Source organism: Triticum urartu, chromosome 1 (genome assembly GCF_003073215.2).
Source record: "Triticum urartu cultivar G1812 chromosome 1, Tu2.1, whole genome shotgun sequence".
Classification (NCBI taxonomy): domain Eukaryota; kingdom Viridiplantae; phylum Streptophyta; class Magnoliopsida; order Poales; family Poaceae; genus Triticum; species Triticum urartu.
The window spans coordinates 17,343,855-17,359,466 of NC_053022.1; the positions used below are offsets into that span (position 1 = coordinate 17,343,855).

The 15,612-nt window shown below is 44.9% G+C and overlaps 1 protein-coding gene across 2 annotated transcripts; it reads left to right on the forward strand.

Annotated features, from left to right (window-relative positions):
* The first annotated feature begins 2,695 nt into the window (after window positions 1-2,695).
* LOC125543188 (disease resistance protein RGA5-like) lies at window positions 2,696-12,187 on the forward strand. Of its 2 annotated transcripts, XM_048706454.1 has the most exons (10): window positions 2,706-2,898; window positions 2,978-3,048; window positions 3,137-3,258; window positions 3,455-3,543; window positions 3,707-3,846; window positions 4,073-4,188; window positions 4,472-5,322; window positions 8,470-10,442; window positions 10,578-10,653; window positions 11,710-12,187. In XM_048706454.1, exons 7-9 carry the CDS (start codon window positions 4,502-4,504, stop codon window positions 10,607-10,609), a joined length of 2,826 nt encoding a protein of 941 aa, XP_048562411.1. In that variant the 5' UTR covers window positions 2,706-2,898; window positions 2,978-3,048; window positions 3,137-3,258; window positions 3,455-3,543; window positions 3,707-3,846; window positions 4,073-4,188; window positions 4,472-4,501; the 3' UTR covers window positions 10,610-10,653; window positions 11,710-12,187. The 2 variants fall into 2 exon arrangements, with proteins under 2 accessions (XP_048562401.1, XP_048562411.1); XM_048706444.1 differs by lacking the exons at window positions 10,578-10,653; window positions 11,710-12,187 and adding an exon at window positions 6,126-7,776 and having other exon boundaries at window positions 2,696-2,898; window positions 8,470-8,621.
* The last annotated feature ends 3,425 nt before the right edge of the window (window positions 12,188-15,612 follow it).

The window sequence follows — 15,612 nt, forward strand, 5'->3', positions numbered from 1 at the left end:
CACCTCCTCTCCCTCATGAGCCTTGAGCACCACTTGGTTTGTCGTGGATGATCTTCGAGTCCTTGAGGAGCGCAACAACGACTGTGTCATCTATGTGACTTGCCTCGAGCTGCGCCACATGCCGCAGTGTGCTTCTCTAAGAGCATAAGGAAGACTCTCTTCTTCGCCTCTACCATGGACAAGACCACATCCACCCCGCCGCGAGAGCCGTAGCCTCAAAGGTTATTGCCTACACCTCCTCCTTAGGAACCTCCTCATTCGCGAACACGTCTTCCTTGTAGACCTCTGCCATCACCTTGGGATCGCCACCCTCCTCCTAAATGCATGCATAGCTCCGAGCATTCACATCATAGACCTCCGCTATTATTTTGGTGCGGCGCTCCTACGTCAGTTGCCAGTACCAAGTGATCTTGTGGCGGCCCTTAGCGACGACATTCTGCGTCTGACGGGGAGGTGAGTGTGAGGGGGAGGGCTCTACTATGTGTGTTGGGGACGTGGACATGTCGAGAGATGAGAGACAAAAGATTGGGCGGGGGGTCGTCGATCGACATTTAATAGCTAGAGTAGGCTCTACGTGTGGCTTGTCGCCTACCCGACAATGATGATTGCGGCAAGAGGAGCGGCCGGGCTTCAATTTGGGTAGGCGGATAGCCGGTGTGAATACACCTCATGAGCCTGCCAGGGTTTTTGGTGGCACCATTGTGACGTAGTCTGGCATAACGGTCCATCCAAAATGAGCGTCTATGTTGGAAGACTAAAAGTGTCCGGAGTGTTCCGTCTGAACATATATGGGCGATTTGATGTGCTGCATTGGAGATTTTTTTTTTAGAAAAGGAGGATGACCCCCTAAACATCTAAGTCCTGAGGTCCCAACCAGGACGCCTGTCTGGTATGGGGCACCTACCAGTCCGGTGCACTCCTCAACCAGGACGCCTGTCGGGTATGAGGCTGCCGCAGCCGCCTGCCACGAGTCCATCTTTAGAGCTGTACTATTGCATCGACGACGCCAGACAGCGCCGTCCTCCTGCGCGAGTCCATCCTCCCACATCGAACTCCGAATCTGCACTGCGCCATGCCATCAAGATCTGTCGCCATCAATGTATGGATGAAGCACCGCTCCACCAAAGAAGCCGTTCGCTAGTCCCGCGAAGCCGAGTGCACCTCCAAGAATGCCGCCCCAAGGGGGTTACGATACATGATTGCCGCCAACATCCGATCAGCGGATCTAGGGTTTCCCCCGAAGGTATTGAGTGGAGTTGGGAGCTTCACCTCGGTGATGCCTTCATGAAGAAAACGATGATAAAGGCATCGTCATCACCGGCTCTGACCATCGACCGAAGACCAGGTTTTCACCCGGGTCCGTCCCAAGAAATCCACCCAACAACTTGTGCACCGTCTCGACCGCCTTCAAAGCCCCATATCCAGCCGCCTAGATCCAGCGACCACTCGCAGCAACAGTGCCACCGTGGGATCCCTGGCGCACCGGCCACTGCCTGAGTGTGCCACCACTAGAGCCTAGGAGGAGGGCTCCCACCCCGCCTCGCCAAGCTGCGAGAGCCGCCGAGAAGGATCCCGCGCGCTCGTCACCGTCTCTGATCCAAACCAATCCATAGCAGATCGCCGTCACAGATCCGCCTTGGACAGGGACTGCACCACGCCATGCCGCCGCGGGAAGCCCTAGCTTCACCGGCCGCCACCCTCCAGGGCCGCCGCCCCGGGATCCAGACAGAACAATGCCGCTGCCATTGGCCAAGTTCCACCGCCGCCGACCGGCCAAGCCGCCGGTCACTGCGACCACCGCCGCCATGACCATGCGAACACAGCCAGCCGGCCGACCAACTCCGACGAAGAAGAAGGCCACCACCAACAAGCCTAGGGCTGGCGCCCTAGACATCCTCGTGTTACAGATCAAGTCCAGGAGCAGTGCACCGCAGACGGCGATTGAGATCGGTAGCACAACGAATTAGCCCGACTGAGTCAAGGCCAAATCCGCCGTTGCTGGTGCCATCCTCCCCCGCCGCCGCCGCACCACTTCCATGTCGCCGCCGATCTGCGCCACCGCCGCCGATCTGGACGGAAAGGAGCGCCGCCTCCCAACCAGATCGAGATCCGAGGAGAAAACCGCCGCCGCCGCCACGCCACAAGGGCTTTGCCTTGTGACGCCCCGGGCGACGGCGGCCGAGGGGAGCGGAGATGGGGCGAGGCTGTAGGAGGAGGGCGGGGGCTCCCCGGTGCGGGGCAGCGCCGCCGCACAGGGGAGGGACGGGGGAGTTCAAATGCTGATTTGTGATGATTTGATAATGCCGCGTTGGAGATGCATTGCCCTTGATGCACTGAAGCATGTGGTGTTTCCTCTAAATGGCTCTTTCTAAACTTATTTGTTTCACTGGTCCTTCAAAAACTTATTTTGAAATCTGGCCTTAGATATCGATGCTAAACCGTTTGATGTTTGGCTTAGCATCACTACATGTAAAAAAAATTGAAAAGGAGGATAACCCCGGTTAAGCATAACTCCAAGCTGTCAAATGTGATGATAGTACGTTTTTGGAGGATTATGCTTAAACTATAAAAGGGCCATTTAGTAGGGATAATGATACGTGAAGCATGGTTGGTGGTACTGCATTATATTTATCTGAATGCGTGTCTCTGTATCCCCTCCCTCTAGTACTGTTCAAAAAGCGTGCTAGAGCACAGTAATTTTATCTCTTGATTGACTGGCGTTGTTGGTCTTCGTCTGCTCCTAGTCTCCACTGTGCGCTCCCTTCCTCTCCTCATTCTCATCTCAGTCCTGTGTCCTCCATTGCGCTCCCTGGAATAAGATCCATCCTAGTTTGTTGCTGATCTCCTCCTCCGTCCTCGCCCCTGCCAACTGACTGCCACAGTCCATGGACATTCTGGGTAATATTTCCTGTCGATTTGTTTCCAGTTAAAGTAGCAATGCTTGAGATTGTGATCCATTTGTGTTGATTGAATCCAGGGTGTCAGTGGAACAGCTAGCTTGGCTTTCGGTCATTATTCAGAGCAGCATGCATGGAATCCAATGACCTGGTAACTTCCTTGCTATTCTGCTCTACTGAAATCTTCCACATCCCGACCTTCCTTGTTCATCTGCTGATTTCCCAGATTATACTTCCAGATTGAGTGAAGCGTAGTCTTGTCCCCTCACGGATCTGGCCTCTGGTGCCCAGCCGCCGCTTTCGCTTCATTGTCCGACGAGGCCACCGCCGCTGTGTTCTGCTCTGCCGTGAAGCACAAAAGGTGGGGTCTTCTTCTGCTCTTTCTCCACTGACGGCGCTCACTCCTCTCCTCCAACTTGTTGGGGATCCCATCCATCCTCCGACCTTGACACCCGTGGCCGTGGAGTTGTGATTTCCTGCCGTTTTTTTTACCAGTTATTGGATCTAAAAAGGGAGTTCTCATGCTTGAAAGTATGATTTGTGTTGCCTGATTCCAGGGTGTCAGTGGAACAGCAAGAAAGAACCATGGAGTTTCCAGTCATTCAGAGCACCATGCCTCAAATCCACTGACCCGTCTAGCTGCCTGGTAAATTTAACTCATCTTTCTTACTATTATGCTCTACTGAAAATTTTCACATTCCACACCTATTTCCTCTCGAATTGTTTCTAGTTAAATAGCAACGCTTGGATCTAAAAGTTATTACTTCTCCTGCTTGAGATTCTGACCGATTTGTGTTGATTGAATCCAGGGTGGGGTCGTGGGGCTCTGTATCTATCTAGTACGGTGTACCACTGTATTCCAAGCAATTTACTCTCTTGACTGCTGTTGGACTTCCTCTGTCCTGGCTTCCATTGTGCTGCCTTGTTGCTGATCTCATCCAACCACCGGGTATGTTTCTTGTCGATTTGTTTCCAGTAAAGTAGCAATGCTTGGATCTAAAAAGTTATTACTTCTCCTGCTTGATGAGTCTCATCGATTTGCGTTGGTTGAATCCAGGGTGCTAGTTTCCAGTGATTATTCAGAGCACCATGCTATTCTCTTCCATATTTCTTGCTATTCTCTTCTTATTAATCTGCTGATTTGCTAGATTGTAAGTTCTTACTTATTCTTCCAGATCGAGTGAAGCGACCTCTATGCAGCCGCTGTGTTTTGCTCTGTTCTATTCTGCTCTGCTCTGCCATCCGACGCTGACGCCGCGACTGTTTTCTGCTCTGCCGTGAAGCATCAAAGGTCCGAATCTCGCAGTTTGGATTGGCAACTCAGTTCTAGAGGAGCTCGTTGAAATTAAAGCTTCACAGAGTTTGGATTGGGTTACAGCTCCCCTTATTCATCTATTTTGCAAGTTTCCGGTCATTATTCAGAGCACCATGCATAGAATCCACTGACCCGGCTATAAGTTCTTATAAGATATTTGGTGCCCAGCCACCGCTTCCGCTTCGTTGTCCATTTGGCTTAGCAACTCAGTTCTAGAGCTCGGATTGTGTTATAGATCCCTAAATTAATTGATTTGCAGGTTTCCAGCTGATTGATCCAGCCAGCTCTCATGGATATTGTCACGGGTGCCATTGCCAAGCTGATCCCCAAGCTGGCCGACCTACTTGTGGGGGAGTACAAGCTGCACAAGAACGTCAAGAAAAATATCAAGGACCTCCTGAAGGAGCTTGAGAGCATGAACGTTGCCCTCGTCAAGATTGGTGAGGTGCCGCGGGACCAGCTCGACAAACAAGACAAGCTCTGGGCCGATGATGTCAGAGAGCTCTCCTACGTCATTGAGGATGTCGTTGACAAGTTCCTCGTGCGAGTCGACCACATTCAGCCTGACGACGCCACAAACAAATTCAAGGGGCTCATGAAGAGGACGACCAAGTTGCTGAAGAAAGTCAAGGATAAGTATGGGATAGCTCATGCAATCAAGGACATCCAGGAGCAACTCCAGAAGGTGGCCGCTAGGCGTGACAGGAACAAGGTAGTTGTTCCTAATCCTACGGAACCAATTACTATTGATCCTTGTCTTCGAGCTTTGTACGCAGAAGCGACAGAGCTGGTTGGCATATATGGGAAGAGGGATGAGGAGCTCATGAGGTTGCTCTCCATGGCGGGTGATGATGCCTCTACCAAGAGACTGAAGAAGGTCTCCATTGTTGGATTTGGAGGGTTGGGCAAGACCACTCTTGCTAGAGCAGTATACGACAAGATTAAAGGTGATTTCGATTGTCGGGCATTTGTTCCCGTCGGTCAGAACCCTGACATGAAGAAGGTTTTAAGGGATATCCTCATTGATCTCGGCAACCCTCACTCAGATCTTGCGATGCTGGATGACAAACAACTTGTTAAAAAGCTTCATGATTTCCTAGAGAACAAAAGGTATGCATCACTTACAGCAACAATTTACACGAAAGTGTGAACATTATAGGTGCTAAATTTCAGGCATGTATAAGTGCGTGTGTGCGTGTGTGCGTGTGCATGTGTGTGATTCTTCCCTCCTTTATCAAAATAACTAGCAAGTACTTGTTGCATTTGCTACAGTGGCTGAACTTATTGACATCGCTCCAAGAAATCCATCTAATACACCAAAAGGAAAGGAAGGAAAGAGGAAGGAAAATGTTACAAAAATTTAAATCAAACTTGTTTCTATCTTTTCCATACCCACCCAGTTTTAAAACACATATTTTAAAGGGTGACAACGAGCACCAAAGGCTACCGTTGTAAATTCCTAAAACATTGTACATTTGATTGATGACCAAACAAGAAGTTAATTTGTCTCTTCATTATCAGATTATATTTCCATGCATGCCTTTTTATGGAAACTTACTATGAGCAAAATATAGACGAAAGGATATAATGTCACACAATTTGAGTCTCCAAGAGGTTCATTAGCTGCCATATATTAAATTGGTGGGTCAATCTGTACCAGTGTCTTTTTGATATATCTACCTGACCAACAACTTGCTATTTGTGTTTTACTCCCTTGAATCTTAAATATTTATTTGTTTTGTTCATCATCTGACTGAAGGCTCATAATGCATGCTTTGTGAGAATCAGATCACTAGTACCGTGTCTTTCTGAATATGCCCTTATCGATGTATAGTTCCACCCATGTATTCATATGCCCCTCAGCTTTGTGATGTGTATATATGACCTTACACTGATACTCTGAACTAATGTAGGTATCTTGTCATAATTGATGATATATGGGATGAAAAATTGTGGGAAGGCATCAACTTTGCTTTCTCCAAGAGGAATAATCTAGGAAGTCGGCTAATCACCACAACCCGCGATTTTGATGTCTCCAAATCATGTTGCTTGTCAGCTGATGATTCAATATATAAAATGAAACCTCTTTCTACTAATGACTCCAAAAGGCTCTTCCATAAGAGAATATTTCCTGACGCTAGTGGATGTCCAAGTGAATTTCAACAAGTGTCTGAAGACATATTGAAGAAATGTGGTGGAGTACCACTGGCCATCATTACTATTGCTAGTGCTTTGGCTAGTGGCCAGCAAGTGAAACCAAAGCATGCGTGGGATATTCTACTCCAGTCCATTGGCTGCGGACTAACAAAAGATAACAATTTGGTTGAGATGCGGAGAATACTTTCTTTCAGCTATTATAATCTACCGTCTCATCTGAAAACTTGTCTATTGTACCTATGCATATATCCAGAGGATAGCAAAATTGATAGAGATAGACTGATATGGAAGTGGGTGGCCGAAGGATTTGTCCACCATGGAGATCAAGGGACCAGCCTGTTTTTGGTCGGATTAAACTATTTCAACCAGCTCATTAATAGAAGTATGATCCAGCCAATATATGATGAACTAGGCCAGGTACATGCTTGCCGTGTACATGATATGGTTCTGGACCTTATCTGCAAGTTGTCACATGAAGCAAAGTTTGTTAATGTATTGGATGGAACTGGGAATAGCATATCTTCACAAAGTAATGTCCGCCGTTTGTACCTTCAGAATAAAATGGAAGATCATCAAGCCAAGCCTCTCACAAATATCATGAGTATGTCAGGAGTGAGGTCAATTACTATCTTTCCACCTGCTATTAGTATCATGCCAAGTCTGTCAATGTTTGAAGTTCTACGTGTACTTGATTTGTCGGACTGTAATCTGGGAAAAAGTAGCAGCCTGCAGCTTAACCTCAAGGGTGTTGGACATTTAATCCACCTAAGGTACCTTGGTCTAGCAGATACTGGAATCAGTGAACTGCCGGCTGAGATAGGAAACCTGCAGTTTTTGGAGGTGTTGGATCTTGGAAGCAATTATAAGCTAAATGGATTGCCTTCCACTGTTTTTAAATTGAGAAGATTAATCTACCTAAATGTTTATTCCATGGTGGTTCCAACTCCTGGTGTGTTGCAGAATCTGACATCCATTGAAGTGTTGAGGGGAGTCTTGGTCTCTCTGAACATTATTGCACAAGAGCTTGGCAAACTGGCAAGGCTGAGGGAGCTTCTGATTTGCTTCAAGGATGGTAGTTTGGATTTGTATGAATGTTTTGTGAAGTCTCTGTGCAACCTAGATCACATCGAAAGCCTATATATTCGTTGCAATTCCGAAGAAACATCTTTTGAACTGATGGATCTCTTGGGAGAATGCTGGGTGCCTCCTGTACATCTCCGCAAATTTGTGTCTTCGACGCCTACCCAACTCTCTGCACTGCGAGGGTGGATAAAGAGAGACCCCTCGCATCTCTCGAACCTCTCTGAGTTAATCCTCGATTCAGTGAAGGAAGTGCAGCAGGAGGACGTGGAAATCATCGGGGGATTGCTGTCCCTTCGCCGTCTCCACATAACGAGTACCCACCAAGTGAGTGTAGTGACAACTGTAACAAATAATACACCAAAAGGAAAGGAAGAAAAGAGGAAGATAAATGTTACAAACATTTAAATCAAACTTATTTCTATATTTCTCCTTACCCCACCCATTTAAAGCACATATTTTAAAGGGTGACAATGTGCGCAAATGCTGCCCTTGAAAGTTCCTAAAATATTTACATTTTATTGAATATTGATGACCAAACAAGTTAAATTGTCTCTTCATTATCACATTATATTTCCATGCATGCCTTTCTGAAACTTGATATCAGCAAAATATAGACGAAAGGATAATGCCACACAATCTAAGTCTCCAAGAAGTTCATTAGCTGTCACATATTAAATTAGTGGGCCAATCTGTACCAGGGACTTTTTGATATATCTACCCGACCATTTGAATTTCTAAAGTTGGTTGTATTTTACGTATGGTCATTGATCCAACAACTTGCCATTTGTGTTTTACTCCCTAGAATCTTAAATATTTGTTCATTTTGTTCATCATCTGATTGGAAGCTCATAATGCATGCTTCATGAGAATCAGATTATCGAGTTTGAGATGCATCCTTCTTACTAGTTTGTTTCTAAATATATGCCCTTATAGTTGTATATTTCTACCCATATATTCATATGATTCTCAACTTTGTGATATGTATATACCTTACACTGATACTCTGAACTAATGTAGGTATCTTGTCATAATTGATGATATATGGGATGAAAAATTGTGGGAACACATCAACTTTGCTTTCTCCAACAGGAATAATGTAGGCAGTCGACTAATTACGACAACCCGCATTGTCAGTGTCTCCAATTCATGTTGCTCGTCGGACCATGATTCGGTTTATCAAATGGAACCACTTTCTGTTGATGACTCCAGAAGACTCTTCTACAAAAGAATATTTCCATTCGAGAGTGGATGTCCAAATGAATTTGAACAAGTGTCTACAGATATTCTGAAGAAATGTGGTGGGGTACCACTAGCCATCATTACTATTGCTAGTGCTTTGGCTGGTGGCCAGAAGGTGAAACCAAAGTGTGAGTGGGATGTTCTGCTCCAATCCCTTGGCTCTGGACTAACAGAAGATAATAGTTTAGAGGAGATGCGGAGAATACTCTCTTTCAGCTATTATAATCTACCGTCCCATCTGAAAACTTGTCTACTATACCTATGTATATATCCAGAAGATAGCACGATTGATAGAGATGGACTGATATGGAAGTGGGTGGCCGAAGGATTTGTCCACCATGGAGATCAAGGGACCAGCCTGTTTTTGGTCGGATTAAACTACTTCAACCAGCTCATTAATAGAAGTATGATCCAGCCAATATATGATGGTATAGGCCAGGTATATGCTTGCCGTGTACATGATATGGTTCTGGACCTTATCCGCAACTTGTCACATGAAGCAAAGTTTGTTAATGTATTGGATGGCACTGGGAATAGCATATCTTCACAAAGTAATGTCCGCCGTTTGTCCCTTCAGAATAAAAAGGAAGATCATCAAGCCAAGCCTCTCACAAATATCATGAGTATGTCACGAGTGAGGTCAATTACTATCTTTCCACCTGCTGTTAGTATCATGCCAAGTCTGTCAATGTTTGAAGTTCTGCGTGTACTTGATCTTTCGGACTGTAACCTTGGGGAAAGTAGCAGCCTGCAGCTTAACCTCAAGGGTGTTGGACATTTAATCCACCTAAGGTACCTAGATCTATCAGGTACCAAAATCAGGGAACTGTCGGCTGAGATAGGAAACCTGCAGTTTTTGGAGGTGTTGGATCTTGGAGACAATTATCAGCTAGATGGATTGCCGTCCACCATTTGTAATCTGAGAAGATTAATCTACCTAAATATTTTTCACGGTAAGTTGGTTCCAACTCCTGGTGTGTTGCAGAATCTGACATCCATTGAAGTGTTGAGGGGGATCTTGGTCTCTCTGAACATTATTGCACTAGAGCTTGGCAACCTGACAAGGCTGAGGGAGCTTAAGGTTTACTTCAAGGATGGTAGTTTCGATTTGTATGAAGGTTTCGTGAAGTCTCTGTGCAACCTACATCACATCGAAATTCTAAGTATTGATTGCAATTCCGGAGAAACATCTTTTGAACTGATGGACCTCTTGGGAGAACGCTGGGTGCCTCCTGTACATCTCCGCAAATTTGTGTCGGAAATGCCCAGCCAACTCTCTGCACTGCGAGGGTGGATAAAGAGAGACCCCTCGCATCTCTCGAACCTCTCTGTGTTATTCCTCGATTCAGTGAAGGAAGTGCAGCAGGAGGACGTGGAAATCATTGGGGGGTTGCTGTCCCTTCACCGTCTCCATATAAAGAGCACCCACCAAACACAACGGCTGCTAGTCATCCGTGCAGATGGGTTCCGTTGTATGGTTGACTTTTACTTGAATTGTGGATCAGCAGCGCAGATAATGTTCGAACCAGGAGCTTTGCTGAGGGCGGAAGTAGTTAGGTTCAGCCTGGGCGTGCGGGTGGCGAAAGAGGATGGAAACTGTGGTTTCGACTTGGGCCTGCAGGTTTGGATGTATTGTGGTGGAGCGAGGGTTGGGGAGGCAAAGGAAGCGGAGGCTGCGGTGAGGCACGCGCTCAAAGCCCATCCTAACCATCCCAGGATTTATATTGACATGTGGCCGCGTATAGCAGAAGGTACTCACGCTGCACCTAACTACTCACGCTCAACTCCCATCCCAATCATCCCCCGATTAAGTACATGTTTTTTTTCGAAATGATGGACTGACCTTATTACTTTCTGCATTGATTTTGATCTCTGAATCTACCAAGATGCTCATGATGACGATTTGTGTGAGGACTGATTTCTGTTCCAGAGCGACTCACATTACATCTGATGTGCTCTCAGGTATGTAGCAGATATTTGCCTATTATGTTTTCCATCTTTCTCCATCGTCTAGAGCTCAGCTTGTCGTTTTGTTGATCAGCTACGCCATAGTGGCTACATGGAAATTAGAAACAGATTAATGTATTTACAAAAATTGCTTAGACACAAGTATCTGATCAGAAAAGTGAACTAGGCAGTGTACTGCCCAGTCTCTTTCTTGGCAAGGGCTGGTGAAAGATAAGAATTATTTTCTGCAAATTTGTCTGCTAAGGATAGTTAGTAATGGGAAATTAGGGATAGAACTAGATTTTGGGAAGATTTATGGACAGGGGTACTGTTTTAGGTGACACGCACTCCAGGTTATACAGTTTATCTTTATGTAAGCACATCTCTGTAGCTAGAGTTCTACACGCTAATTTCAATGCTCTAAAATTTAGAGGGGATCTGTATGGTGAAACTGCTACATCGATTATTTAAAGGTACTGTACATCGATTGTTTAGAGGTACTGTATGGTGAAATTTAGAGGGGATCTGTATGGACAGGGGTACTGTTACATCGATTGTTTGCTGATCGTAAAGGTTTTAGTCTTGAGGAATGAGCAAGATTCATGTAGATGACCCCATATAAAAAATTCATCTAATGGCTATTAGAGAAGAATGGGGTATTTTCTGTGCATCCTATATTTGTAGCTTTGAAAGGTCAACAAGTGAACTGACCATAAAGACAATTTTGGTATCTACAAGGTCCACTTAAGATCATAGTATTCTTGTAGTTAGCATTCAGAAATAGTATCAGAAGAGATAATCTGAATCATAGAGGTAGTGTGGTATAGGGAAGTGTCTTTTTTGCAGTAGAAAAGAGCCAGTGGATCATATCTTAAGTGTTTGGTTGCTTGTTATATCTGCCTTTTGTTTTGATATAGTCCTGTTCGCATGGAGGGATTTTTGTGATTGGGTGATGAATTTCAGGGGTAAAGAGAGGAATCTGGTTTCTGCTAGGGTAGCACCAGTTATTTGGTCTATTTAAAAAATGAGGAATGATAATTGATTGAAAAATATTTTTCTTATGGATCCCAGTTGTGTAGGTTGCGAAGGTGCATATTGGAAGTTTCTAGCTTACAGAGGAAAGAATTGCACGATGTGCAGGTAGTAGGGTTGTGGGGTTACTGCTGGTGGAATCGGAGATGCATGTTTCGCAGGCGTTTTGGGTGGCGCTGACCGTGAAAAGATTTGAAGGAGGAAAAGGTTCCAAGCTTCACTGGAAATTGTGTGATCGATGAGCTTCTTTTAAATGGCAGTCGCTTGCAGAAAGAGATATTGGTTGGTTTTGTAATGAATAAGTAAGGGTGTTGGAGTGACATGCTGCTCTGCTTTCGTTGCTGCTCTGCTTTCGTTGCTTGTTGTTGTGCTTTCGCTCGCTCACCACATGACATGCTGGCGTTTTCTGTTTTTAAGCTGAACCAGACAAACCTGAGGTTGTATTATCAATTTTGTGATGAATGAAATAGGGGGCTCACCTGAGCTCCTTGATTCGAATAAAACTTCGGTTCACTGATGGGACTTGTTACTTATAAACTGGGGTAGTATTTACTAGTTCAACGAAGATGTTTCTGTTACACACAAATGGAAAGTGTCCCTCCAAGTAACAAGCGTGTGTACCCCATGGTAGCAAATTACAAGCGTCATCACAAAGCCAAATGAAGCCTAAATCCGACAGTGGCAGAAACGGATATATATTTGTGCTGATTACCGGGATCATTCTCTATAGTTTTTCATTTTCTTTATACGTATGATATGAAGGAACATCATGCTCTCCGACAAGGTTGGTTACAAAAATCCCCTGCAATCAAGGTTGGTTAAAAATATATAGGTTTATGTATAGAATAGGAATAGATATGTACTACGGTTACACTGTGTACGCTGCTACACCTAATTAATGTATGTTCTTTTATTTATTTGTTTACATGCATATATATATATATATATAATTCTCTATTGAGTGAATTATATATTTAATCAACCAGGCTGGAAATTATTATTAAACCGTCAGCTATTGACAATTTCTGTTTTGTAGAACTGTAAAAGTGGCCTTTGTTCTGAACCTGTAAAATGCAAAGAACAATGGCTTTCCATGGTATTACTAAACAGTAAAACGCAGCTAGCTACGGCCTCGCACAGTGATTAGGTCTCTTAAGCCGTTTGTTTCACTAATGGGCGGACTAGATCACCCAGGTCATTCCGCGCCACTAGCTCGGCTTCCCGCTGCACGCCAGCTAGCAGGCCCACGTGACTGGGCTGCTGCTCCATAGAACAATCTGGGCATCTTCTTATGAACTGGGCCAACACCCACTACGGGCCGCCACGAGGAAAAGCTTTTGTTTAGTAGGCCTTGTCGCAAGCTTTTCACATGTATCCAATTTGCCTAACCATGCAGAAGATTGATGAAAAACTTCATGATGATAAAATTGACATAGTATCCTATTGATGTGATGCACGAAGTCATAGGCACATTGCATCGAAACCGAGTAAAATACTCACAGGACTTGACAAAGTAACCTACCTTGGGTCCATCCCAGTATTCTAATTTAATTTGTGAAGTGAACTTACAAAGTATGCCTTTTAATTATACATCATTTCTCGCAGAAAACAACATGTATTTCAACTTTGTAGTCAGGAAGAAGTTGTCCGTCGATCAAACTATGAACTTATTAGGATGCTTACTTGAAGACTGCAAATAATATTTTGCATGTTTGTTTCAAAAAATATTTTGCATGCCATATAGTATATCATCTACCTCATTTGTTTCACAAAGTATTTTTTTCAATAAGTTATCCTTGCAATATAATAGTTTGCATCTTTAGCTTGTGATCCTCTTCACCATCATACATATTCTATATACTAGATTCATGGAAGTTGGCATAATGACATGTGTTTCCTTCTCCCCACCCACGACTATACCTCTCTAGGAGAGCATCATGCTACCAGCGCACCCAATCTTCTCTTCCACACTACTGTTAGTAATCCAAATATGTTAGAGTAGAAATAGGAAAGCTTATTTGAGTCAGTTTGCTTTTCCATGTAACAGGCGTCATGTACTGGTATGGTAGGTGTACTAGTAGTAGTTGAGATCGATCAAATTTGTTAGTGTTGGCTTGTGTACGAGTACTAGTCCATAGAGGTAGGAAAACGTAGTCAGGGTCGGTGGTGTGAGTTGGGTCGTGCACCTATATATACATGGGCAGGGTGTGTGAGTTTTGTACCAGAGAGAAAACCAGAAAATCAGTAAAGAAGAAAAGAGGGCACGACAAGAGCCGTTGGCCATCAGATTTCTTGTGTGCGCGTGTGTTTGTGCAATTTGATGTGATTGATCCTGAGGGAAAATATCCAACAATTGGTATCAGAGCAAGGTTCGAGTGAAACTGCGCTTGCCCCGGGGTGAGGTTCTGTCACGAGCGTGGCAACGGGTAGAACGATCTGGAGGAGGGCAACAGGGCTGTCGTCGGCAAGGCGTTGGTAATCGTTGATGGTTATGGAGGTGCCGAAGTTGCAACACTGAGGAAATCATCGAGATCATCATTGGAGGGTGCAAGGTGGAGATGGCAAAGTTGCGAGCCGTCATCAAGGTGTCCACATGAGTTCTTGTAAGGCGCGTCCAAGATCTCGAGTGTGTGAATCTTCTGCTGCAGTTGAGATGCGTCACTGGCGAAGGAGAATTGTGAGCGAGAGCGGATGAAAAAAGAAAAATGTGCCTTGTGTTTCCGTTCGTGATCAAGGAGTTTCGACGAGTTCATATACGGTGAAGTTGAGTTGCACGTATATGGTGAGTTGTGTTGCCGCTGGACAGGAGGTGTCGTTCGATAAGATGTGGCATCGACGACACTGAGAAGATGCGAAGATGTGACGGGTGAATAGATGTGTTTCCCCGTGTGCAAGTAGTCGACAAGAAGATGAAGATCAACACGAAGATGGATGCGCACCAGTTAAGTCGAGTTCCTGCATGAGGCTATACGTTTAGTCTACATGTAGCACGTTAAGATGTGTCAGCGTGAGCTGGTAATCCAGATGATGTGTTGGTTCAACAAGTCGAAAGTTTGGATTAGGGGGTGAATGTTAGTAATCCAAATATGTTAGAGTAGAAATAGGAAAGCTTATTTGAGTCGGTTTGCTTTTCCATGTAACAGGCGTCATGTATTAGTATGGTAGGTGTACTAGTACTAGTTGAGATCGATCAGGTTTGTTAGTGTTGGCTTGTGTACGAGTACTAGTCCGTAGAGGTAGGAAAACGTAGTCAAGGTCAGTGGTGTGAGTTGGGTCGTGCACCTATATATACATGGATAGGGTGTGTGAGTTTTGTACCAGAGAGAAAACCAGAAAATCAGTAAAGAAGAAAAGAGGGCACGACAAAAGCCCTTGGCTATCAGATTTCTTGTATGCGCGTGTGTTCGTGCAATTTGACGTGATCGATCCTGAGGGCAAATATCCAACAACTACTTCACTGCAAACTGGTTAAATTTCTCTCCTTTGATAACTTAATGATATATTAGCCAATTTATGAAAAATGATCTCTCATGTTTTGTGTATTCACTTATTATGGGAAGTTCTTATTAATCTATCAAAAATTGACGGGCGTGGCAACGCGTGCATTCATGATCTAGTAAACTGTAAAACAAGAAGATTTCATCGTGGATTATTTAAGCAACAGTCCACAGATGATGACCTAAGTGAAATTTAGGGGAAGAAAACTGGGAACGGTTCAAAGAAAATTGACTTATACAGCTTGCAGAGGTGCAGGCAGATCTGGCCAGCAGGACCTGGCCAGCCGGCTCGCCGCTGCTATCTACGCTGCCTTCTACCGGAAGCCAGCGGCTGGTGTGTGCCTCTGCCGCCGGGGGCGGCTGCTCCGCTTCTCACTGATGTGTTGGGTGTCTTTATTTTTTTTTTCTCCGCGCTGCATACATGGACCGGCCAACTAGCTCATGT